The sequence below is a fragment of the Salmo salar genome, chromosome 09, assembly GCF_965601325.2.
Source record: "Salmo salar chromosome 09, fSalSal1, whole genome shotgun sequence".
Taxonomy (NCBI): Eukaryota; Metazoa; Chordata; class Actinopteri; order Salmoniformes; family Salmonidae; genus Salmo; species Salmo salar.
The window spans coordinates 17,087,911-17,113,361 of record NC_138299.1 but is presented as its reverse complement, the minus strand read 5'-3'; the positions used below and the strand labels follow the sequence as shown (position 1 = coordinate 17,113,361).

The 25,451-nt window shown below is 43.8% G+C and overlaps 1 protein-coding gene across 5 annotated transcripts in view; it reads right to left on the bottom strand.

Annotated features, from left to right (window-relative positions):
• Nucleotides 1-13,991, bottom strand: part of tfb1m (transcription factor B1, mitochondrial) — a 41,964-nt gene extending 27,973 nt beyond the window's left edge. The window contains exons 1-6 of one of the 5 annotated variants that reach the window (XM_014210373.3): nt 13,911-13,991; nt 8,884-9,032; nt 7,295-7,446; nt 7,067-7,175; nt 6,748-6,899; nt 6,494-6,613 (exon numbers count right to left, since the gene is read on the bottom strand). In XM_014210373.3, coding sequence (XP_014065848.1) covers nt 6,494-6,613; nt 6,748-6,899; nt 7,067-7,175; nt 7,295-7,446; nt 8,884-9,016 — 666 coding nt within the window. In that variant the 5' untranslated portion in view covers nt 9,017-9,032; nt 13,911-13,991. Of the gene's footprint in view, nt 1-6,493; nt 6,614-6,747; nt 6,900-7,066; nt 7,176-7,294; nt 7,447-8,883; nt 9,056-13,891 lie in introns of all 5 variants that reach the window. The other 4 variants (XM_014210370.3, XM_014210371.3, XM_014210374.3 and 1 more) reach the window with 4 other exon arrangements.
• Nucleotides 13,992-25,451: the final 11,460 nt, after the last annotated feature.

Below are 25,451 nucleotides of genomic sequence, written 5' to 3'. Positions count from 1 at the left end.
CTGCTGGAGGTACGCTTCACTCTCCCTTCAGATCCATCAACATCATGAATCTGTCTCCAAGCGTTCTCCTCCCCTACGGCATGTGGAGGACACACTGACTGCAAGCCGCAGCATTCCCACTCCTACTACTCTGTCTCTCCCACTCCCATTCTCTCCCACTCACACTCCCAGCTCTCCATCTCTAAATCTCTGTCCTACCCTCTCCTCATGCTGGGCTGTGTGTGGAGCTTGGAGGCCTGGGGGTCTACTGTGGAGAAGCAGCACTCTAGGACGTGATGGAGTGGCTCTTAGACTTATAGAGCCGTCAATTACAGGCAGATTTTAGTCACATTCTGTGCAGGCTAGAAGACAGGATGAAGTGGATGGGCAAGTCTCACTGGTATGCTTTCCACTCTTCATACAAATAAACCTCAATTTTAAGTAAGGCAGTGAAAAATGCAGTGTTGGTTGAAAAACAACACGCAGGATGGGCTATGATGTTGAAAGCAAATGACCACAACAGTGTCACATGATCTCCAGTCTCTGTAGCTGAAGTCACAAACTCCTTGACCTTCCGTCAGAATATTAATCAAACACAGCCATTAATGTACTTCAGCCATTAATATACTTCATGTGCTTCCCATTAAGCCAATAAAACCATTTGTTTTTTTCTGAACATAAAAACGTACACTACCGTTCAAAAGTTTGGGGTCACTTAGAAATTTCCTTGTTTTTGAAAGAAAAGCTAATTTTTTGTCCATTAAAATGACATCAAACTGATCAGAAATACAGTGTAGACATTGTTAATGTTGTAAATGACTATTGTAGCTGGAAACGGCTGATTTCTAATGGAATATCTACATAGGCGTACAGAGGCCCATTATCAGCAACCATCACTTCTGTGTTCCAATGGCACGTTGTGTTAGCTAATCCAAGTTTATCATTTTAAAAGGCTAATTGATCATTAGGAAACCCTTTTGCAATTATGTTAGCACAGCTGAAAACTCTTGTTCTGATTAAAGAAGCAATAAAACTGGCCTTCTTTAGACTAGTTGAGTATTTGGAGCATCAGTATTTGTGGGTTCGATAACAGGCTCAAAAAGGCCAGAAACAAAGACATTTCTTCTGAAACTCGTCAGTCTATTCTTGTTCTGAGAAAAGAAGGCAATTCCATGCCAGAAATTGTCAAGAAACTGAAGATCTCGTACAACGCTGTGTACTACTACCTTCACAGAACAGCGCAAACTGCTGTTTCCAGCTACAATAGTCATTTACAACACCAACAATGTCTACACTGTATTTCTGATCAATTTCATGTTATTTTAAATGGACAAAAAAATAGCTTTTCTTTCAAAAACATGGAAATTTCGAAGTGACCCCAAACTTTTGAACGGTAGTGTAATTTAAAAATGTACAAATGACCTGTATCGCCATTCACCACCGCACTGGCTACCTCTATAACATTGTCTGCGTTTCGACAGGCAGCGCAACTGACATTTTTTCCACTAATAGGTTTTTTTGACCAATCGCATCAGATCTTTTTCAGAGCTAATCTGATTGGTCAAAAGACCAAATAGTTAAAAAAAATATAGCAGAATTGCGCTGCCTGTCTAAACGCAGCCAATGTTACAGAGGTAGCCAGTGCGTTAATTCCAAAGGTGAGATAATGCAAAGGATAAGGCCCATCTCCTCACGACAGGTCAATATGGGCCAGCAGCTGCTAATGTAAAATGGATTCAACGTTTCCTCCCATCTAATCACCAGTCAGCTACAATGTGCTTCTCTTTCCCTCAGGTTAAAATGTATTATAAACTGGGTGGTTCAAGCCCTGAATGCTGATTGGGTGAAATCCGTGGTATATCAGACCACGGGTATGACAAGAAATTAATTTTTGCTGTTTTAATTACGTTGGTAAATAGTTTATATAATAGCAATAGGGAACCTCAGGGTTTTGTGTTATATGGCCAATATACCACGGCCTTGGCTTTACCAGGCACTCTGTGTTGTGTCGTGCGTAAGAACAGCCCTTAGCCGTGGTATATTGGCCATATACAACACCTCTTCAGGCCTTATTGCTTAATTAAACACTCCAATAATTGCCATTTTCTCTCCATTGGGTTTTAAAATGTTCAAAGGATTAATTGTTGTTTGTTGGTTAGAGCGTACAACTATTAAATGCATTTTCATAACTAAGGTGAGGGGTGTGTCACACTTAATTGCTGTATGGCTGACATGGTCCCTGCTTCTAAAAATGGGAGATAGCAGTGTGTTGTGTGGGGCGTCAGGTTCTTTGTGACACATTTCCTTAGAACCGTTGACGAGTATAATTACAGCTACGCAGCAGCAATGTTCCTTCATCTGTATTAATGAATTGATCCAAAGCTACAGAGAGAGCAAGATAACACCACCAATGAGAATAGATTTGTTGGATTTGTCTAGCTCGGCTACGTGAACGCTCCCCTCTATCTAAGAACGCACTCTGCTCCACCAGGCCTCCTCAGACAGAGACGCACCGCCTTCAGCAATACAGCTTCCCTCTCCAATACCCATCCTACCTCGTATGCGTTGCTTCTTAGCATTGATACGGCCAGTTGTAGATTTCTTTGCCGAATATCTCCTACTGATGTACTCACATACTACTGTACTGCCTCAGAAGCAGTTAATATCAAGGTCCTAACTTTGTCCATGACTGCCCTTCACAGTATTGACAAGAGTGTGAGTTTGTGTCACAACCCGGCTCGTGGAAAGTGACAAAGAGCTCTTCAAGGCACAAATAATAATATAATAATAATCAATGATTTTTCTCTTCATTTAGCCATCTTACATATAAAACCTTATTTGTTCATCAATAATTGTGAATAACTCACCACAGGTTAATGAGAAGGGTGTGCTTGAAAGGATGCACATAACTCTGCAATGTTGGGTTGTATTGGAGAGAGTCTCAGTCTTAAATCCTTTTCCACACACAGTCTGTGCCTGTATTTAGTTTTCATGCTAGTGAGGGCCGAGAATCCACGTGCTTGCAAAAGGCATCAGTGTCTTAACAACACGATTTGTCAAGGCAGGATACTCTGAGCGCAGCCCAATCCAGAAATCTGGCAATGACTTCTGATTACATTTTCACAGAACCGCTTGTTGCAATTTCGATGAGGCTCTCTCGTTCAGATATCGGTAAGTGGACTGGAGGCAGGGCATGAAAGGGATAACGAATCCAGTTGTTTGTGTCGTCCATTTCGGGAAAGTACCTGCGTAATTGCGCATCCAACTCAGGTGCTTCGCTATATCACATTTGACATTGTTCGTAAGCTTGAGTTCATTTGCTCACAAAAAAATCATACAATGATGGAAAGACCTGTGTGTTGTCCTTGTTAATGCAGACAGAGAAGAGCGCCAACTTCTTAATCATAGCCTAAATTTTGTCCTGCACATTGAATATAGTTGCAGAGAGTCCCTGTAATCCTAGATTCAGGAACTCTTGGTTAATTATTTGAATAGGCTACCTGTATTTGACATTGTGTTGTTATTTTGCTGAACACTAGATGGTTTCATTTTATTTTTGCCAGTGAAACGAGGCTACTCAGGCGAGAGAGAAAAATCTCACCCAAATGTATAACCCCGTAAAAAAATAATAATAATGTGAATCACATTTTTATTTGGCGTACCCCCGATGGCATTGCCCCCAGTTTGGGAATACCTGCTCTACAACATCCGTAGAGTACGACCCTACCTCACACAGGAAGTGGCGCAGGTCCTTATCCAGGCACTTGTCCTCTCCCGTCTGGACTACTGCAATTAGCTGTTGGCTGGGCTCCTCGCTTTAGAAACCCCTGCAACTTATCCAGAACGCAGAAACCCGCCTGTTTTTCAACCTTCCCTTTCAAGTTCTCTCATGTCACCCTGCTCCTCCACACACTCCACTGGCTTCCAGTTGAAGCTTGCATCCACTACAAGAACACGGTGCTTACCTACGGAACTGCAAGAGGAACTGCCCCTCCCTAACTTCAGGCTATGCTCAAACCCTACACCCCAACCCAAGCACTCCGTTCTGCCACCTCAGGTCTCTTGGACCTCACACCCCTATGGGAGGACAGCTCCCGCTCAACCCAGTCCAAGTTCTTCTCTGTCCTGGCACCCCAATGGTGGAATCAGCTTCCTCCTGAAGCTAGGACAGCAGAGTCCCTGCCCATCTTCCGAGAACATCTGAAACCCTACCTCTTCAAACAGTATCTTAAATTTTCCTCCTCCTCACCTCGACCCCCCCCCCCCCCCCCCCACAAAAAAGAAATAACACTTAGCCAGCACTTGCACTTAACCCCCCCCCCCCACCCCTTCTAGCTCTGACTCTACTGACAGCTACGTTGAGAAACAAATGTACTTTCTTTGCCTGTGATATGTGGTTCTCCCACCTAGCTACTGTATCTTAAGATGAATGCACTAACTAAGTTGCTCTGGTTAAGAGCGTCTGCTAAATGACTGAAATGTAAAATCCCAGCTGTCCTACATAAACATGCATGAGCACAAATGAACAACTGCAGCACAAACACACACTACTCAGACCCACATACACGCATGGCACGTGTACATTAAGATACACTCGGACACACACACAAGAACACACAGAGACAGCGTAAAAGCCGCCTCTGCATGATGAAATAATCATTGAAGCTATTTCTTCTAAGAGAATGAACAATCAGCCCTAGTTTCATTCACTTCACTGCTCCTCTGTTCTTCCCTTACTCCATCCATTCCATACAGATGAAATATTTACCAACAGGGGGCTTTCAAAGAGGGACAACTTCTTCAGGGGACCCAAGTCCAACCTAAAGCCCATCCCCAAGAACAGAGAAACATCATTCTCTGTAGTCTGTAGCCTAGGCCTATAATTGTACATAATAATCATTCCTCTCACCAGTTTCACAGACCTGAGACTGTGAAAGGGATCAAGCTCTCATTACTGCTCTGTGTGGTAGCACTGCATCTCAAATACCCACCAGGCATAATTACCCAATTGTCACAATTCTGAAGACACTTCTGAGACAACATTGATTTAACGCAGCCGTAATGAACCCTTGTACTGTACATGTCTCATAAAGAGTCGAGTGACAGTAGCAGAAAGACTTGAACGACAAAGAAATGGGGGCAATGGAGGAAGAGGAGAACAGAGAATAAACAGGGGTCACACGTTATGTGGATAGTCAGGACTTTCCATCTGTAGATGCTCTAACAGATGATCATACTATCAACAAACTATCTGTTGATAAGCAACGGCTTGTTAAAGTTACGGTTAGTGTTTTGAACAAGGGTAAGGTTTAAGAGCTGGGACGATAGACCAAACAAATGACGCATACCAACATGGCCTTCCTCTTTCCAAAGCATTTTGCTTAGGTCGGTCATTTTCTGAGACTTTGCTACACAAAGTTTCTGTAGATTGTTCTAAAACCATTATTTGGTCAACGGTAATATATACATTATGTTGATTCCTACTATGAAAGTATCTGCCGGTCCCTGTTTGGCTGTCGCCTGCTGGCTCTCGTTCCCTCTCCCCACTGTGCTCACCGAGGAGGGACAGATGCATTCTGAGAAGCACAAGCATGTGACCGTTGCTTAGAGGGGGATTGTGGGAAAGGCAGTTTTCAAAGCAACTACTGTTGTTCTCGTTCCAGAGAGGAGAGTCGCAGCCTTCTGGGAGTATATCATGTATTTCTCACCTCTTAATATTGACTTCACGGCACACATTTACAACTAGAGTAGGCTGTAGTTGGTATGGTTTTGATGCCCAGCAGCGTTGCAGTTCTTGACACAAACCGGTGCGCCTGGCACCTACTACCGTACCCCGTTCAAAAGGCACTTCAATATTTTTGTCTTGCCCATTCACCTTCTGAATGGCACACATACACAATCCATGTCTTAATTGTCTCAAGGCTTAAAAATCTCTCTTTAACCTGTCTCCTCCCCTTCATCTACACTAATTAACATCAATAAGTCTATCTCATAGAAAGAGCAGGTGTTCATAATGTTTTGTACACTCAGTGTAGCTTATAGGCCAATATGCACAAAGATGCCAAAAAGAAGTCTGCTAATTCTGGATCCTATTTTGACAGGTTGCACATCAAAATATAATCATGCATTTCCTGGATATGTTCGATGAAATAGCTTAATTTTTTAATCATAGACCACCATTTCAGTCGTCTTACTTGACACTGAAAAAAAAAGGTCTCGGGCTCTGCCGCTGAGTAACTGTCCAGTAAAACATTATCATTGTATTTGTTGTTATCGAGCAAAACAGTTATATGACTTTTTGTCCATATCGCCCAGCTGTAGCACCTCCCTCAAAAAATAATTGATCGTCATTTATAGCAGATTTATCGTTATCGCAAATAATTGTCAATTTATCACGGTATGGATTTTTGTCATCATCAACTTTGTCACCATGGAGGATTGTCATTATCATCTTCGATATAAAGCCAAGATGGTGTGTGTAGTGGGCAGCGTAAAGCAGAGTGAGGGGTCCTACCTCAGGTTTGGGGATGAAGGCCTGTCCTGGGATGGTGAAGCAGTTCTTTACAGTACAGAGGTACTGGGCCATGATGGACAGACGACTCCTCTGTCTGCTGGCCGTGCTGGCTGTCAACCTCTGGAGAGGGGAACCCAACATATTTGGTCTGTATAATTTATACCCCTGAACAGTAGATCAACGCTGAATAATACAAATGGAAATTCAGGAAAACCGACTGAGTGAGAATAAACAGTACTGGACAGCACACATACTTCTGCCACCTCTTTCTGGAAGGTAAGGGTGAGTCTGGTCCGGCCGTAAACAAAGGGTCCAGTTCTGTTGGATATGTTCTCCAGCCACTTGATGATGAGAGGAGTGGACACACTGAAGGGAAGGTTCCCAATGATATGCAGGTCCGGTGGATCTGAGCAAGGACAATTGTAGTCAACCACACTGTTGCATGTTGCAAAACATGGCACAAAATCAATGTACTTTTTGTTTCAGACATAAAGCAATCTAGTAGATACTTCTATCAACCAGGCAAGTGACATATCTACCTCAATGCTAAGTCTACTTTTTCATCTCACTCACCATCCTCCCATGCCTTGGTTATGCCTTCTGGGAATCCTCTGTCCATTCTGTATGTGAGTATGTCACCATGGACAACCCTGAGCTTCCCTGGTGCTGCTTCAGACAAGAGCTGTGGAAACGGACATTGCATCTTACAGGTACTTGAGAATTTAAAAACGACTTTACTGTTTCCAATTTCGGCAATTCTTTGAAAGACAACCCCTTCCTGCATGTTCTCCTGTTAGGTACCTTTAGTCCAGGTATAAAGCGGTTGTCCTTCTCCACCACCAGCAGGTCTGCAGCCCCAGCGTTGAGGATGGAGCGGGTCAGACCTCCAGGTCCAGGACCCACCTCACACACATGGGCATCCCTCAGACTGCCTGCCTGGCGCACAATCTTATCTACACAGTTCAGAAAACACACAGCGACCAGGGCGTACTACACATTGGAATGGGTTGGATATAATAAAGGTGAACAATGTACAAATAACTGCCGAATTACTGGAAACACTTGAGTAAATGAAGGATATGAACTATATTGAAAGCAGGTGCTTCCACACAAGTGTGGTTCCTCAGTATATTAAGCAATTAACATCCCATCATGCTTAGGGTCATGTTTAAAAATGCCCAGTTGCCCATTATTTTGGCTACCATGGCTAGAAGAAGAGATCTCAGTGACTTTGAAAGAGGGGTCTCAAAGTAGTATTGTGGGTTTAAAGGGTGTGTCTCAGTCACCAGATCTCAGCTCAATTGAACACTAATGGGAGATTCTGGAGTGGCGCCTGAGACAGCGTTTTCCACCATCATCAACGAAACACCAAATTATGGAATTTTTCATGGAGGAATGGTGTCGCATCCCTCCAACGAGTTCCAGACACTTGTAGAATCTATGCCAATGTGCATTTAGGGCCTTGTAAAAAGGAGAATGCGAACGGAATACAGACATTAAAATGGAATTCAACAATATAAACTAGTATTTGCATCAATCCAGTGGCCATTTGTTTTGCTAACTCTGCAGTCACATGAGCACAGAACAGCTAACCAAAAAACCCTCTCTTGCTGGTGCCCACTTACATTAAAGGTTATCTAGGCCTACACCCAAAAATCCACATTTATTAGACTTTTCCCAAACCTCAAGTGGTCTCCTGGTGTGGTTTAATCATTGTTGTGGACTTAAAACATTTAGTTATTTTTCTATTTAAAAAAAAAGTCTGATTTTGAAAACGAAAACCACAAAAAAATTGGTAAACTGAAACCTGAAAAAAAATATTTAAAAATAATAAAACAGAATGGGCGGGGTTGGGGGATACAATAAATGTAATTGGGCCCTAAGCATTGAATCTGTTCTGGTGGCCCAACACCCTATTAAATCACTATGTTGGTGTTTCCTTTATTTTGGCAGTTACGTGTATCAATGCACTATCTAGTTGATGTTACATGCATCTTTTATTATGACATTCTGATATTCAAGAATAGTGGCTTCCATATGTATATGACTTGCAGGCTAAATAATGGTGGGCAGTGGCACTGTATTTTAGCATAGGCATATGCCTGGCTCCCATCTCTCCTTGGCAAAGCTAGCTGTGCTTCTTTAATGCTTTTATCTAAAACAGAAACCTTGTTCAAGGGCACCAGATCAGATCTGCAGCACTGCATCACTGATGGAGTCACATCGGTAGTGTCTGCTGCTTGTGGACAAGCCTATGTGGGCACTTCAGTCCAGTACACTAAATGTGATGTGAACAGGGGGAAGGAAAAACACCATTGCGTCCTCATTGTGTAGAAGACACAGTGTACCAGGTGTTGGTGCATTGCAGCTAGAGGAGGCAGCTGACTCACCTGTGAGCCTCATGTCCAGTAGAAAGTTCTGGGACAGCTGTTTCTCTGCTCGCAGGTTGTACAGTTTGATTACCTCCCCAATGGTGGGCAGGGGAGGCAGGCGAAATGACGCCATCTTTCTGGGACCCGCCATCCCTCAAACCGTTCTGCTGTGCAAATATAACGGGTGGTACTGTAGTAAGAGTATGATGATTAATGCACCTCTTCAATAGGGGAGCAATTACGCTGAGAGGGTAAATGTCAGAGTAATTAGTGACAGTTTACAGATCTGGGGATTATCTGCTAATCTCCCATAACGACGATAAACATGCTCATGCATCCAGGTTCCATTTTAGAGCTCAACGATCATATGAATTAGGAATTCGAATAAGATACTCCATTAAAAGCACAACTGCCATTGTCAAGGAATGATCAAAGGTAGCGAGAGAAAATACACGGCGGCGTAACATCTCTGACGATTAAAAACATGATCTTGATCGCCACCCAGTGGATCAACCTACATTGTGTTATAACATTGATATTGGGCAGTTATGGATGTATCCTGCCATAGATAGTGGAATGACTCCGTGGTGGATCTCTGTGGTGGAACAGTTATATGCTAAAACAGTCAAAGTCAACCCAATGTCAAATTAAATTGAGCATAGGACCTACCGTTACAACAGATGGACCTTCAACTAGCTGAGGAACGCTCAACTCCCTTCTCTTATCCCGAGGCAGAGTTGAGTATTGATACCTGGTCTAGCGATTTGCTAGCAACAACATTGAGTCACCGTCAGTCAATACTTGTAAAAATGTACATTCTGAAAACGCTTGTTTGTCCTGTATAACTGTGGCCCTTACACGGGGCACTGAAATTCATACTTTTAATAAAAACCTTTACTGAATACAACCAGCAACATTTTTTTTTTTTAAAGTATGAATTTCAGCGCCCACGCAGAAGAACCGCAGATGTACAGGAGAAACATAGGTAGGTTACAGGTAAGAGATTGTATGTTATTTATAATGACGGATACCTGGAGGAAGTCTGAACTCTGAAATAAAAATGGATGGCCCTCCCTTTATTTAGTCAAATATAATTTTACCCGACCCTCCCTGAACACTTGAAAACAAGTGACACCCCCCCCCCATACCAAATCATTAAAACATAAAATGGATAGCAGAGAACTTGCCTACCATATACTCTCACTCCTAGGGCAGACCAGAGCCTTCCATATGCATTTTTAGAAACTGTTCTTTGTTTTGTAAGCATTACATGGAAAAGTAGCCAGAAGATTGTTGATTTGCAGACCACCGCAGACAAGGGTGAAATGATCACCATCATAATAAAACCACTGCATGAATCTATCATCTTATTTGCGGTCCTAGAAAAAAATATCCTTTTAGAAACGCATTTCATTAAATTCCATGTCATTTTACATGACTGTACACAAGTTCCACAACAGAGCATGACAACAAATGAGCACATGCTGCAGCACCAGACGTTTTGATTTCTATACAGGCGATTGTTAGAAAAGAGGATAGTCTAAGTTTGGAACAGATCTAAAGTTGTCTATCAACTGTAAAAAATTAAGCGACAACGGAACCAGTTACATCTGAAGTATCGGATCATCAATGAATTAGAGAAAACGTCATTTGTTTTTTAACACAGCAGCCGTATATCTTAAAGAAGGCCACAGTGTAGAAAACATTAATAACACCTGCTCTTTCCAAGACAGACTGACCAGGTCAAAGCTATGATCCCTTATTGATGTCACTTGTTAAATCCACTTCAATCAGTGTAGGAGACAGGTTAAAGAAGGATTTTTAAGCCTTGAGACAATTTAGACGTGGATCGTGTATGTGTCATTCAGAGGGTAAAGACCAAAAAATGTGCCTTTGAACAGGATAGGGTAGTATGTGCCATGTTTGTGTCAAGAACTGCAATGCTGCTGGGTTTTTCACACTCAACAGTTTCCTGTGTGCATCAAGAATGGTCCACCACCCAAAGGACATCCAGACAACTTGACAACTGTGGGAAGCATTGGAGTCAACATGGGCCAGCATCCCTGTGGAACGTTTTTTTCGACACCTTGTAGAGTCCATGACCCGATGAATTGAGGCTGTTCTGAGGGCAAAAGGGGGAGGAGGGAGTGGGGTCCAACTCGACATTAGGAAGTTGTTCCTAATGTTTGGTATACTCAGTGTCTATGCACTTGTCATTTTTATTCCATGATATTGTTGTTACAAAATAGATGTGTTGACTGTGATCAGGGCATGGGAATATAGGAACATCTGCTAGGTTAAATTAACAAACTAAGCCTGCATAGCTCACGCATACTCCTCAAATCAAAGACAGGCCAAACTCCTGTTTCTAAAAGTGAATTCAATGGCACTGTAGAATGAGAGTATGCCTAATAAGGCATTTTGTTCAATCCAATTTCATTTTATACAGCCTAAATGCAAAATGTATAGGCGTGTTGAAACGCTGTTGTTGAAATGCTGAGCGCTCCTGCCAGCCTATAGCTGTCACAAACGCTTCACAAATGATTTCTTAAATGGCAGGCTATAGGCTTGAAATAATAATAATATAGCCTAAATAATACATTTTTGCTCCTTCTTAGGCTACCAGGTTTGCTCCTGACTAATTTACAGATAGTATGTTGTTTAATAGCCTGTTAAAATGTTGAACGTCAATTGATAGTGACAGAATCACATTACTGTACTTCCCCTGCAATAAAAGGTTGTAGCGCTGCCTCTGAATGTCAGACACAAACCAAAGATATCCCATATGCCTCGGAGTCAGGTCTTTCCCCTGCATTTTACAGCTTGTTTCTAGCATAAAGCATTGCGGACTAAAGCATTGTTATAGAATCAGGTCTATGCTTTTAGCATTTACCCTCACATAGCCCTCAATTTCAGCCCTGGTTAACTTAACACACCAAGCCCTTCACTGACACTGAGATACACTATATACACAAAAGTATGTGGACACCCCTTCAAATGATTGGATTCACCTATTTCAGCCATACCGGTTGCTGACAGGTGTACAAAACCGAGTACACAGCCATGCTATCTCCATAGACAAACATTGGCTGTAGTATGGCCTTACTGAAGAGCTTAGTGACTTTCAATGTGGTACCGTCATAGGATGCCAACAAGTCAGTTCGTCAAATTTCTGCCCTGCTAGAGCTGCCCTGGTCAACTGTAAGTGCTGTTACTGTGAAGAGGATACGTCTAGGAGCAACAACAGCTCAGCTGCGAAGTAGTAGGCCACACGAAGATCATAGAACGGGACCGCCGAGAGGAGGAGCACGTAGCGCAAAAATCGTCTGTCCTCGGTTGCAACACTCACTACCGAGTTCCAAACTGCCTCTGGAAGCAACGCCAGCACAAGAACTGTTCGTCGGGAGCTTCATGAAATGGGTTTCCATGGCCGAGCAGCCCCACACAAGCCTAAGCTCACCATGCGCAATGCCAAGCATCGGCTGGACTGGTGTAAAGCTTGCCACCATTTGACTCTGGAGCAGTGGAAACGTGTTCTCTGGAGTGATGTATCACGCTACACCATATGGCAGTCCGACGGACGAATCTGGTTTTGTCGTTTGCCAGGAGAACACTACCTGCCCCAATGCATAGTGCCAACTGTAAAGTTTGGTGGAGGAGGAATAATGGTCTGGGGCTGTTCTTCATGATTCTGGCTAGGCCCCTTAGTTCTGGTGATGGGAAATCTTAACGCTACAGCATACAATGACATTCTAGACAATTCTGTGCTTCAACGTTAAGGCAACAGTTTGGGGAAGGCCCTTTCCTGTTTCAGCATGACAATGCCCCTGTGCACAAAACGAGGTCCATACAGAAATGGTTTGTCGAGATCGGTGTGGAAGAACTTGACTGGCCTGCACAGAGCCCTGGGCTCAACTCCATCAAACACCTTTGGGATGAATTGGAACGCCAACTGCATTCTAATCACCCAACCTCAGTGCCCAACCTCACTAATGCTCTTGTAGCTGAATGGAAGCACGTCCCTTCAGCAATGTTCCAACATCTAGTGGAAAGCCTTGCAAGAAGAGTGGAGGCTGTTAAAGCAGCAATGGGGGTGTAATACAGTGTAGTTTAGTTTTATATGCACCATCCTAGCAGCGCAAAAACTCAGGAAGTACATTTTCTTCGAAATATAACACAGAATATCAGATCTCAACAATGACTGGAGAAGTGTTCAACATCACCAGTAGGCGTATCTACCAAATCCTTATGATCTATGTTTTCATAAGTGCAACATGACTGCAAGAGACGGTTATAGTGTCTGACCAAAATAAAGGACAAAAAAAATCTAAATGAGTAGTTTGAATGTGTTGATAAAATGCGAGACATAATTGTTTGGTTACGGGACAAAGGGCCAAAATGTAGGACTGTCCCGCACAAACCGGAACATGTGGACACCCTCCTAGACCCTCCCCTGGACTAAATAAGAAAAAGAAAAACCTGCCCCTGATTGAACATTTTAAATAGCACGACCTCCGCCATTTTTATCCGAGTAACAATTGTGTACATTTCGACCGTTCAATAAGCGTTTTCATCATTTACAAGTATCGACTGATGGTGACTCAATGTTGTTGTTAGAAAATCGCGCAATCAGTTATCAATAACGTTCCTCAACTCAGCCTCGATATAAGAGAATGGAGTTGGGCGTTCGTCAGGTAACCGTCAACAGGCAACGTGATGCATTGTAACTAATGATTGACAGTGTGACCATGAAGAGATCTTGCTCTTAATTGAAACCACAGTTTCTAAACCATACTAAACCAACTTTGCTGAAACTGTAGCTAGCGACTCAAAACGTGTAACTATGTAACGTTAGCTATACTAGCTAACTAGCCAGCAGCATGTTGCTACGTTTTCCTTATTTTTCGGGCAAAAGCCTCTGACCTGAAACAGTTACAACATATTTAGGTTCACTCTACTTGTCCGTGCAATATGACTGCTAAAAGCAAACTTTAAACCACAAGCCTAGAAAGGTAAAAGCGTTAACCTGATAACACGATTCTCACCACGTTGGATGTCCTTTCCTGAAATATTGCTTTCGTCAGGAAACTGACAGGTTGACGTCCAATGGGATTGCTTCTGCAACCAATCAATTTGGGAGAGGCGGGACTTCAGTTTTCCTTTGAACGTCCAAGTCTTGTTGATGTAATGATAGGTTATGGGCAACAGAGGGAAGCATTTTGATAACAGGCTTCGACATTTGACATACTGTATAATTCAAAAGAGGAACAAACTATTTTCACGCCACTTCGATATAGTAACGACCAGAAGTGACTTTTTCGTAACAACGTTAGGAAAATTTACGCAGCAGGTTATGATCATTAGGTTAAGGTTAGGAAAAGGGTGAGGGTTAGCGAAAATGTTTTTCCTAAACTGCTACGAAAATCCCTTACAGGTCGTAGCTGTAGCCAAGTGCCATGAAATGTATGCCCCTATTCCAAAAGTGTGCATTACATACAATATACATTATCGATTGAAGTATTCCCTGGAGAACAATTAAGTGTGGTTCTGCCATGATTTCTCATCATCAGCATGTTTGATCTGTCTGCTATTTACAGCCGTGGACAACATTGACTCATCTTTGTGGGTGGGCATATAACGCGAACATCTAGCAACCCAAAGATGTTTTGAAATAAAATAAATATTTGACAGATGCATTGTGCGCAAAGCAGAACAGATTTTGACATGTTTATTGTCTACCTGTATAGTGATGCAAATACACCACTACTGTATATGCACGAATCAGACATGGGATGAGAATGGAATATATTGTGATCCAATTTTCATACAGTGCTATTACTACTAAATGTAACTTTGTATTGTACTAACAAATGACATCATAAACAGCTCTTTTTGAATGTCCCTGCAGGCAGAAGCAACACTTTATGGATGAGTAGCTTATACAGTTATGGGAAGATGCATAATTTCAGCATTTACTCAGGAACTTATTATAAAGATTTCTTATAACATCTTGGTGTAAACGTTATAAATTCAGCTTCAGACATTACAACACATTCAGATAATTACATTATCCTCTCAGCAAGATGGAGTTATTGTAGAAGAGAGATTCATCCTATCAGGTTTTGACTAAGGAGGATCCATTGTGCACACGCAGCTGTTGGTAAGAATGAACCCTGTGGCCCTGAGTCCCTCGTCTCCCTGGCAGCTCTGTTCACAGTACAGGGAGGGTCAGGGTGTCACAAACTCTTTTTGTTGAGATGGAAACGCTCCCCTCGAGGATCTGTGGATGAGTGGCAGTTACAGATCCCGCTGTGGCCGACCTTGCGGAGAGGAGAGAGACAGTAAAAAGCAGTCTGTCTGGAATGCTGCTGCTGCTATGGAAACAAGTCGACCAATCACATACTTCAAAGAATGCTTCATATGGACCTACTGTCTTCCCTGTCACTCCCGGAAAGTCACCTTTCTGACATGCCTAATTCTATGTCAAAAATCTAATCATACCTCTTTACCTGTACAATTGTCATTTTATTAATGATGCACATTGATTATTTAAAAACGTTTATGCCTTTAGTACAGGAATTCAGTACAACTGCCACACTTATCAGGTTTGAAGACCCAGAGGCAGACTGTATCGAAGTAACAATGTTTATTACAGCAGCAGGGGCAAAGGTACAGGACGGCAGGCAGGCAGGCTCAGGGTCAGGTCAAGCAGAGATCAGTAATCCAGAGGTGGGGCAAAGGTACAGGACGGCAGGCAGGCTCAGGAAACAGGAGACAAAGGGCTGTGAGACATGGGTTTAACTCTGGACACATGAAAGGTGGGATGTATATGAAGGGTATGGGGCAACAGAAGACGAACAGCAGAGGGGCTACTAATTTTGAAGATGGGAAATGGGCCGATAAACCGGGTGGAGAGTTTGCGGGATTTCACCCAGAGAGGGCAGATCCCGGAGGGATAGCCATACCTTCTGCCCGAGACGATACCGGGGAGCCGGGGTCCGATGGCGATCCGCCTGTCATTGATACCTGGAGGTGGTCTCGAGGAGGGCCGACCGGGCTCTCCTCCAGGTAGGACGACAGTGGCGGACAAACACCTGGGCAGAAGGAATGCCGACCTCTTCCTCCTGCTCGGGGAAGAGCGGGGGCTGATACCCCAGGGAACACAAAAGGAGATGGGAAGGGTGTTGCGGGCGTTTCCGACCCACACCAGCTGCTGGCTCCAGGAGGTGGGGTTGGCAGAAACCAGGCAGCGCAGAGTAGTCTCCAGATCCTGGTTGGCTCACTCCGACTGGCCATTGGACTGGGGTGGAATCCAGAGGACAGGCTGGCTGATGACCCAATAAGGGTGCAGAACGCCTTCCAGAACAGAGATGAGAACTGAGGGCCCCGGTCAGAGACCATGTCGACTGGTAGTCCATGGATCCGGAAGACGTGCTGCACCATGAGCTGGGCCGTCTCCTTGGCAGAGGGTAGTTTGGGGAGAGGAATGAAGTGGGCGGCTTTGGAAAACCGATCCACCACAGTCAGGATGGTGGTGTTGCCATCAGATGGGGGAAGAAGTCCAGGGAGATGTGGGACCAGGGACCAGCCGGAGCTTGTCGAGGAGTCTTGTTTTGTGCACACACCGTGCAAGCGGCGACGAATGCGGAGACGTCAGGGACCATGGTGGGCCACCAGAAGCATCGTCGCACAAAAGCAAGGGTCCGGCGGGAGCCCGGGTGGCAGGCCAGCCTGGAGGAGTGGGCCCACTCCAGGACCACGGAGCGGACCACGTCAGGCATGAACATCTGGTTATCTGGATCCCCCCGGAGTTCGGCTGGGAACGCTGTGCCTCCCGGACCTGTTTCCCTATACCACAGCTGAGTGCCGTCGCCAGGCACGAGGTGGGAAGGATGGTCTCGGGCTCTGGAGTAATAGCTGTGGGGCTATAATGGCAAGACAGTGCATCCGGCTTGATATTATTGGAACCAGAACGATATGAGAGAGAGAAGTTGAACCGTGTGAACAGCAGGGCCCATCTAGCATGCCTGGAGTTGAGGCATTTGGCGGTGCAGAGATACTCCAGATTTTTGTGGTCGGTCCATACGATGAACGGGTGTTCCGCCCCTTCCAGCCAGTGCCTCCATTCCTCCAATGCCATCTTCACTGCGAGAAGCTCACGATTTCCCACATCGTAGTTTTTCTCAGTGGCATTGAGGCGATGGGAGAAGAAGGCACAGGGATATAGCTTCATGTCCAGGACAGAACGCTGGGACAGGACCGCCCCCACTCCTACATCAGATGCATCGGCCTCCACCACGAACTGACGGGAAGGGTCAGGATGAACCAGGATGGAAGCAGTGGTGAAGCGGTGTTTGAGGTCTCGGAATGCCCAGTCAGCAGCAGGGGACCACATGAACGGAACCTTGGGAGAGGTGAGTGCTGACAGGGGGGAAGCTAGGGTTCCTTTTGGACACTCCCGGGATCCATTTGGACACTCCCAGCGGAGATGATGTAGCCCAGAAAGGGGATAGTGGAGCGATGGAACTCGCACTCCTCTGCCTTAACAAACAGCTGGTTCTCCAGGAGGCGTTGAAGAACCTGTCGGACGTGGAGCACATGTTCTTGGGGGGAGTGGAGAAGACGAGGATGTCATCAACGTAGACGAAGATGAACCGGTTCAACATGTCACAGAGAACATCATTTACCAGAGCCTGGAACACAGCAGGGGCGTTGGTGAGGCCAAATGGCATGACCAAATACTCGTAGTGGCCGCTGGCCATGTTGAATGCGGTCTTCCACTCATCCCCCTCCAAGGTGGTAGGCGTTCCGTAGATCCATCTTGGAAAACACGGTGTCCCCCTGGAGCGGCTCGAGGGCCAAGGAGATGAGTGGTAGCGGTACTTCACCGTTATTTCATTGAGTCCCCAGTAGTCGATGCACGGGCGCAGGGTCTTGTCTTTCTTCTCCACAAAGAAGAACTCTGCACCGGCAGGAGAGGACGAAGGACGTATAAGTCCTGCAGCTAGGGAGTCCCCAATGTAGGTGTCCATAGCCTTCGTCTCCGGTCCCGACAGTGAGTACAGTCATCCCCGAGGCGGAGTGGTGCTAGCGAGAAGGTCAATCCCGCAGTCATATGGTCGGTGCGACGCAAGCGAAGTGGCCCGGGCCTTGTTGAACACCTCCTGAAGGTCCTGGTACTCCACTGGAATGGCAGAGAGGTCCGGGGCACCTTCCGAGCCCCCAGGAAGATGTCCCGGAGCAGGTTGCGCTAACTTCAGACACTGGGTGTGGCAAAATGGACTCCAGCCCATGATGGCACCAGTAGACCAGTTGATGAGGGGATTGTGTTGCTGGAGCCAGGAGAATCTCAATACCACGGGAATCTGAGGAGACTTGATGAGCAGGAATTGAATAGTCTCGCTGTGATTCCCTGACACCCGTAGGTTGATGGGAGTGGTAATATGAGTGACCCGGCCTATAGAGCGCCGGTCCAGCAGTTTAACATCCATGGGAGTGAGAGGGGCTGATGGGGACATTCAGCTCAGAAGCCAGTGTAGCGTCCAAAAAACTCTCATCGGACCCAGAGTCAATGAGGACCCGGAGATATTTAGACTGGTTTCCCCACAGTAGAATGGCATGAACAGGGGTGCAAGCAAGGGAAGCAGGAAAGTTCTCCCTATGGAGCACTAGAGTACTCGCTCCTACCAGTGAGTCCCACAATACAGACAACTCTTCGTGGTGATCCTGTATTGCAATTCCACTGGAGATAGACCAGCTCTACCTAGTTGTATGGGCTTGGGAAGTGGTGAATCAGCCGTCTTCGGTGACTCTCAGGGAAGGTTGGGAAGCCTCGAGTTCTCTCGGCAACGGGATCATCGGGAACTTCTGGGATGACTCGGAGGCAAGGTGGAATCCCTGGACGTGCGAGCAAAGTCGAATTTCCTCTCCCTCCGTCGTTGCTGTAGACGCCCATCGATTCGGATGGTCAAAGCGATGAGGGAATCGAGGTCCGTGGGTAGCTCCCGAGCAGCAAGCTCGTCCTTGACCTCCTCCGAGACGCCGTGCAGGAACATATCGAACAGTGCTTCCTGGATCCAAGCACTCTCCACTGCCAACTTGCGGAAATCCACCACATAGTTGGCCACACTGCAAGAGCCCGCCGAAGCTGGATTAGCTTCTCTCCCTGAAAACGGGTAAAAACAAATATTCTTCACCTCTCCCACGAACCCCCCACAGTAGCCCAGGTAAGAGCCCTCTCGGACATCAGCGTAATGAGATAGGCTATCTTGGAGCGATCCGAGGGGAAGGAAGAGGGCTGAAGCTCAAAAATGAGGGCACACAGAGCTAGAAACGCCCGACAGGTGCTCGGCTCTCCATTGAAGCATTCCGGGGGGGTAAACGGGGCTCCCGAGAAGGTGGAGTGACCGATGACACGATGCTGCTAGCAGCTGGGTTACTGAGGGGCTGTGGGGTTACCACCGTGGTAAGATGTCTCCCAGACAACCCGCGGAATTGTTCCATTACTAAACCTGGACAGATCATTTCTAGTCATTAGTCTCAAGTCAAAGTCGAGTCCCAAGTCTTGAGGCTCCAAGTTCAAGTCAAGTCTCAAGTTATTTTATTTTATATCATTTCGAGTCTCAAATCATCAAATTTGTGACTCGTATCCAAGTCATGTGACTCGAGTCCACACTGTGTAAAAATATTTCACAAATTAAACCATGAATATGTACTAATATTTCACAAATATTCATCATAAATCACAAATAAATTCATGACCATTTAAATATGTTCAACATTGCTCACAAATAAAACTATAATTTTAACAAATGTAGAACGATTTGTGAGCAAATGTTAAAAACCTCTAACATTTACAACTGTGGAATGTGCATTTGTGCATTCAAAAAGTGCTTGTGGATCTGTATTCTGTGTTTGCCCTCCTGTCAATGTATTACAATCCACAAATGTGTCTTCAGATTAATCGAATAGCTCCATTCATTGGGATGATCTTTGTGTAACATGACGAGCAGAGTGAGGCAGTGTCTCATTCTAGCTAGAATAGCTATTTAATAAAGAAAAACTTAATGAAGTGTGAGTATAACGTTATTTATTTGACACATTATGTTAAAATGTCCAACGAATGCCTTTCATATCAATGTTAAATACGACCATGCATTGCCGAGTGTGTGCTTTCAAAATCAGTCCACTAGCCAAGCTAGCTAGCTAGCTAACTGGCTAACGTTGCACACTACCGATAGCTAGCAGGCGATCTCGTCAGCTGTTTAGACGAACAACCAAAGTTAAACTAGCTAGTTAATTATTAATTCAGGAATGTGTCAATTATACTATACAAAAAATATAAATGCAACATGTAAAGTGTTAGTCCCATGTTTCATGAGCTGAAATACAATATCCCAGAAATGTTCCCTACACATAAAAAGCTTATCTCAAATGTTTGTTTACATCCCTGTTAGTGAGCATTTCTCCTTTGCCAAAATAATCCATCCACCTGACAGGTGTGGCATATCAAGAAGCTGATTAAACAGAATGATCATTGCACAGGTGCACCTTGTGCTGGGAACAAGACGACAAGGCTACTGTAAAATGTGCAGTTTTGTCACACAACACAATGCCACCGATGTCTCAAGTTTTGAAGGAGTGTGCAATTGGCATGCGGGCTGCAGGAATGTCCACCAGAACTTTTGCCAGAGAATTTTATGTTCATTAAATTCAAACGCAGATTAAATCATGTCTATTTATTATTAAATCCACACCCTGTACTTGCTTCTCGTCTCCCAGCGTCTGTCGTTACTGAACCGTTACACTAAAACATACATTCTGTTTGCAACAAGGCACAAAAGTAATACTGCAAAAAAATAAAGCAATTCACTTTTTTGCCCTGAATTTTTTTTTTTAATGTTTTGGGTAAATCCAACACAACACATGACTAGGTACCATTATCCATATTTTAAAGTATAGTGGTAAAAAACTGTGAATGTTCCTGAGCGGCCGGGTTACAGTTTTGAATTAAATCTGCTTGAAAATCTATGGCAAGACCTGAAAATGGTTGTCTAGCAATGACCGACAACCAATTTGGTAGAACTTGAAGAATTTTGAAAAGAATAGTGGGAAAATGTTGTGTAACCCATGTGAAATGGCTAGCTAGTTAGCGGTGGTGCGCGCTAATAGCGTTTCAATCGGTGACGTCACTCGCTCTGCGTCCTTAAGTGGGGTGTCAGTGGTTGATGCGTGCAGCGGGTCCCTGGTTCAAGCCCAGGTTGGGGCGAGGAGAGGGACGGAAGCTATACTGTTACAGTTGCACAATCCAGGTGTGGAAAGCTCTTAGAGACTCACCCAGAAAGACTCAATACTGTAATCACTACCAAAAGACTTCTACAAAGTATTGACTCAGTGGTGTGAATACTTATATAAATGAGATATTTCTGTATAAAATGTTCACTTTTGTCATTATGAGGTATTGTGTGTAGAATTTTGAATTCAGGCTGTAACTCAACATAATGTGGAATAAGTCAAGGGGTATGAATACTTTCTGAAGGCACTGTACCACAAGATGTGCAAAGGAGGATACAGGATAGAACTTAAAAGTATTAATTATTAAGTATTAACTAAACACTTATTTTACACATGGCAATGGGTGACACTAGCACTCCTGTATAATGACCCATTTTGTGAGATTTTGATTTAAAAAGCCAGTACTTTTTGCATATCAGACCCTTTGAAGTTATAACTTTACTATAACTGGTCGTGATTGGGAGCCCCATAGGGCGGCGCACAATTGGCCCAGCGTCGTCCGGGTTTGGCTGCTGTAGGCCGTCATTGTAAATAAGAATTTGATCTTAACTGACTTGCCTAGTTAAATAAAGGTTAAATAAAATTAAAAATAAATAAAATAAATATGCAGCAGAGGAGCACGAGACATAACAAACATAAAAACCACAAACACAAGGATACTGAATAACAATGAGCTAGTACGTCAGTCATGGGCTGACAGCCACCAATATAAATATGTACAATGTTAGCAGCAGCACAAAAGTATGGCGATAGTACAAAGTTACATAACATGCTTACCAAACCAGACGCGCGCTTCAGTCCGCTTGCGCCATCGCGCTCACGTTCATTTTGTTTACCCACACCAGAAGCGATCAGGCACACAGGTTGCAATATCAAAACAAACTCTGAACCAATTATATTGTTTGGGGACAGGTCAAAAAGCATTAAACATTTATGGTAATTTAGCTAGCTAGCTTGCTGTTGCTAGCTACAGTGAGGGAAAAAAAGTATTTGATCCCCTGCTGATTTTGTACGTTTGCCCGCTGACAAAGAAATGATCAGTCTATAATTGTAATGGTAGGTTTATTTGAACCGTGAGAGACAGAATAACAACATCAAAATCCAGAAAAGCGCATGTCAAAAATGTTATAAATTGATTTGCATTTTAATGAGGGAAATAAGTATTACACCAGACCTGACTGCCCGCGACCAGCACAAAAACATCCTGTGGCGGACTGCAATTTCACTGGCTGTTGTCGAGGTGGGACGCTAGCGTCCCAATGATACTGGAGAGGTTAAACATCTCCAATCCAAAATCAAATCTAGAATCGGCTTCCTATTTCGCAAACAAAGCCTCCTTCACTCACGCCGCTAAACATAACCTCGTAAAACTGACTATCCTACCGATCCTCGACTTCGATGATGTCATTTACAAAATAGCCTCCAACACTCGACTCAGCAAACTGAAGGCAGTCTATCACAGTGCCATCCGTTTTGTCACCAAAGTCCCATACACCACCCACCACTGCGACCTGTATGCTCTCGTCGGCTGGCCCTCGCTACATATTCGTCGCCAGACCCACTGGCTCCAGGTCATCTATAAGTCTTTGCTAGGTAAAGCTCCGCCTTATCTCAGCTCACTGGTCACAATAACAACATCCACCCGTAGCACGCGCTCCAGCAGGTATACCTCACTGGCCATCCCCAAAGCCAACACCTCCTTTGGTCACCTTTTCTTCCAGTTCTCTGCTGCCAATGACTGGAACGAATTGCAAAAATCGCTGAAGCTGGAGACTTATACTTCCCTCACTAACTTTAAACATCAGCTATCTGAGCAGCTAACCGATCGCTGCAGCTGTACATAGCCTATCTGTAAATAGCCCATCCAATCTACCTACCTCATTCCCATATTGTTTTTATTTACTTTTCTGCTCTTTTGCACACCAGTATTTCTACTTGCACATCATCATCTGCACATCTATCACTCCAGTGTTAATTTGCTAAATTGTAATTACTTCGCTACTATGGCCTATTTATTGCCTTACCTCCCCATGACATTTGCACACACTGTATATAGACTTTCTTTTTTCTATTGTGTTATTGACTGTACGCTTGTTAATTCCATGTGTAACTCTGTGTTGTTGTTTGTGTCGCACTGCTTTGCCTTATCTTGACCAGGTCGCAGTTGTAAATGAGAACTTGTTCTCAACTAGCCTACCTGGTTAAATAAAGGTGAAATAAAAAAAATAATAAAATAAACTTCTACAACTTACCAGAGTGTGGACCTAAGTTAATCTGTCAATCACCCACTTGGGTATATGCTCCTAAAAACCTATGAGGAGATGGCACGTGGCTATATGCTCCTAAAAACCTATGAGGAGATGGCACGTGGCTATATGCTCCTAAAAACCTATGAGGAGATGGGAGAGGCCGGACTTGCAGCTCTTTGAGCGTCACAAATAGAACCAATTTCTATTTTAGCGCCTGGCCACGCAGATGCTCGACGCCCGCGAGCAGTGTGGGAGCACTCAAGAAAAGGAGGCAAGTGGACCTCATGCTGAATCCCAAGCCAATAGCACACGCTTGCTGTTACGGATTACTTGTTAACTCTTTCCCTGTGTGTGTATGAATGGATGACTGGGTGTGTTTCAGTGCATGTGGTGTTTCTGCACTTCAATGTGCCATCATTATGCAGTTTTACATATTCATAAGCTTGATCAAGTTGTCACAGGTTTACTTTTAATTGGTAATTTCATACTTCAAAACATTTTCTTCAGAACAATTATCCGATTATCTTGAACCATTATCCTAACATGGCCTGTGCATTGTTATATAATTAAACCCTCACGTAATTATTGTCAGGTTAATCATTTTTACTGATAAAAGTCTTTACAGTATGAGTAGAATAACTTTTCCTTTGCCCCTCAACCCAATGGTGCAACACAATACAAAGAGGGTTGAACTGACAGTAATCAGACACGGAATGCATGTATCAAATCAAATCATTGAATCAAATCAAATTGTATTTGTCACATGCGCCGAATACAACAGGTGTAGACCGTACAGTGAAATGCTTACTTACAAGCCCTTAACCAACAATGCAGTTTTTAGAAAAGTAAGTGTTAAGAAAGTATTTACTAAAATAAACAGATGTAAAAAATGTAAAAAATAGAAAAATAACAAATAATTAAAGAGCAACAATAAAATAACAGTAAAGAGGATATATACAGGGGGTACCGGTACAGTGTGAATGCGTGGGGGCACCAGTTAGTCGAGGTAATTGAGGTAATATGTACAGCTAGCTGAATTTCTAAAGTTTTAATGAGATAATGTTACAATATCTTACCTCCACCCCAGTCAGGAAAGAGTGCCTTGTCTTGCCCTGGTTTTGCCCTAGACAGCCTATGTAAATGAAGATCACCAGAATGGGCAAACCAACATTTGTAGACGGCCGTTTTGGGCTCTAAAATTTGTTTATTATGATCAAGGTTGATCCCCACGGTGAATTATTTATATGTTCTCTACAAATCGAGATTCACTGAGATTCAAAAGTACTGGGAAAGTGACACATTTTTTATTGTTTTGGCTCTGTACTCCAGTACTTTGGATTTGAAATGATACAATGACCATGAGGTTAAAGTGCACACTGCTTTCATTTCAGGGTATTTTCATCCATATCAGGTGAACGTTTACAAATTACAGCACTTTTTGTATATAGTCCCCCCATTTTAGAAGATCAAAAAACACAGTAAAGATGACACAGAAGTGCTTCGGAACAAGTATCTGAATGTCCTTGAGTGGCCCAGCCAGAGCCCGGACTTGAACCCCATCGAACATCTCTGGAGAGACCTGAAAATAGCTGTGCAGCGACGTTCCCCATCCAACCTGACAGAGCTTGAGAGGAACTTTAGAGAAGAATGGGAGAAACTCCCCAAATACAGGTGTGCCAAGCTTGTAGCGTCATACCCAAGAAGACTTGATGGTGTAATCACTGCCAAAAATGCTTCAACAAAGTACTGAGTAAAGGTTCTGAATTCCTACAGTATGTAAATGTGATATTTCCATTTTATATTTGTAATACGTCTGCAAAAATGTCTAAACCTGTTTTTGCTTTGTCATTATGGGGTATAGTGTGTAGATTGATGAGAAAAAAAGTATAATTTAATTAATTTTAGAATAAGGCTGTAACGTAACAAAATGTGGAAAAAGTCAAGGGGTCTGAATACTTACCGAATGCACTGTATATATATTTTCTGTTACATGAAGTAGTGGCTTGTCATCATGATTCTTACAGCTTTCGTCAATGTGATCGG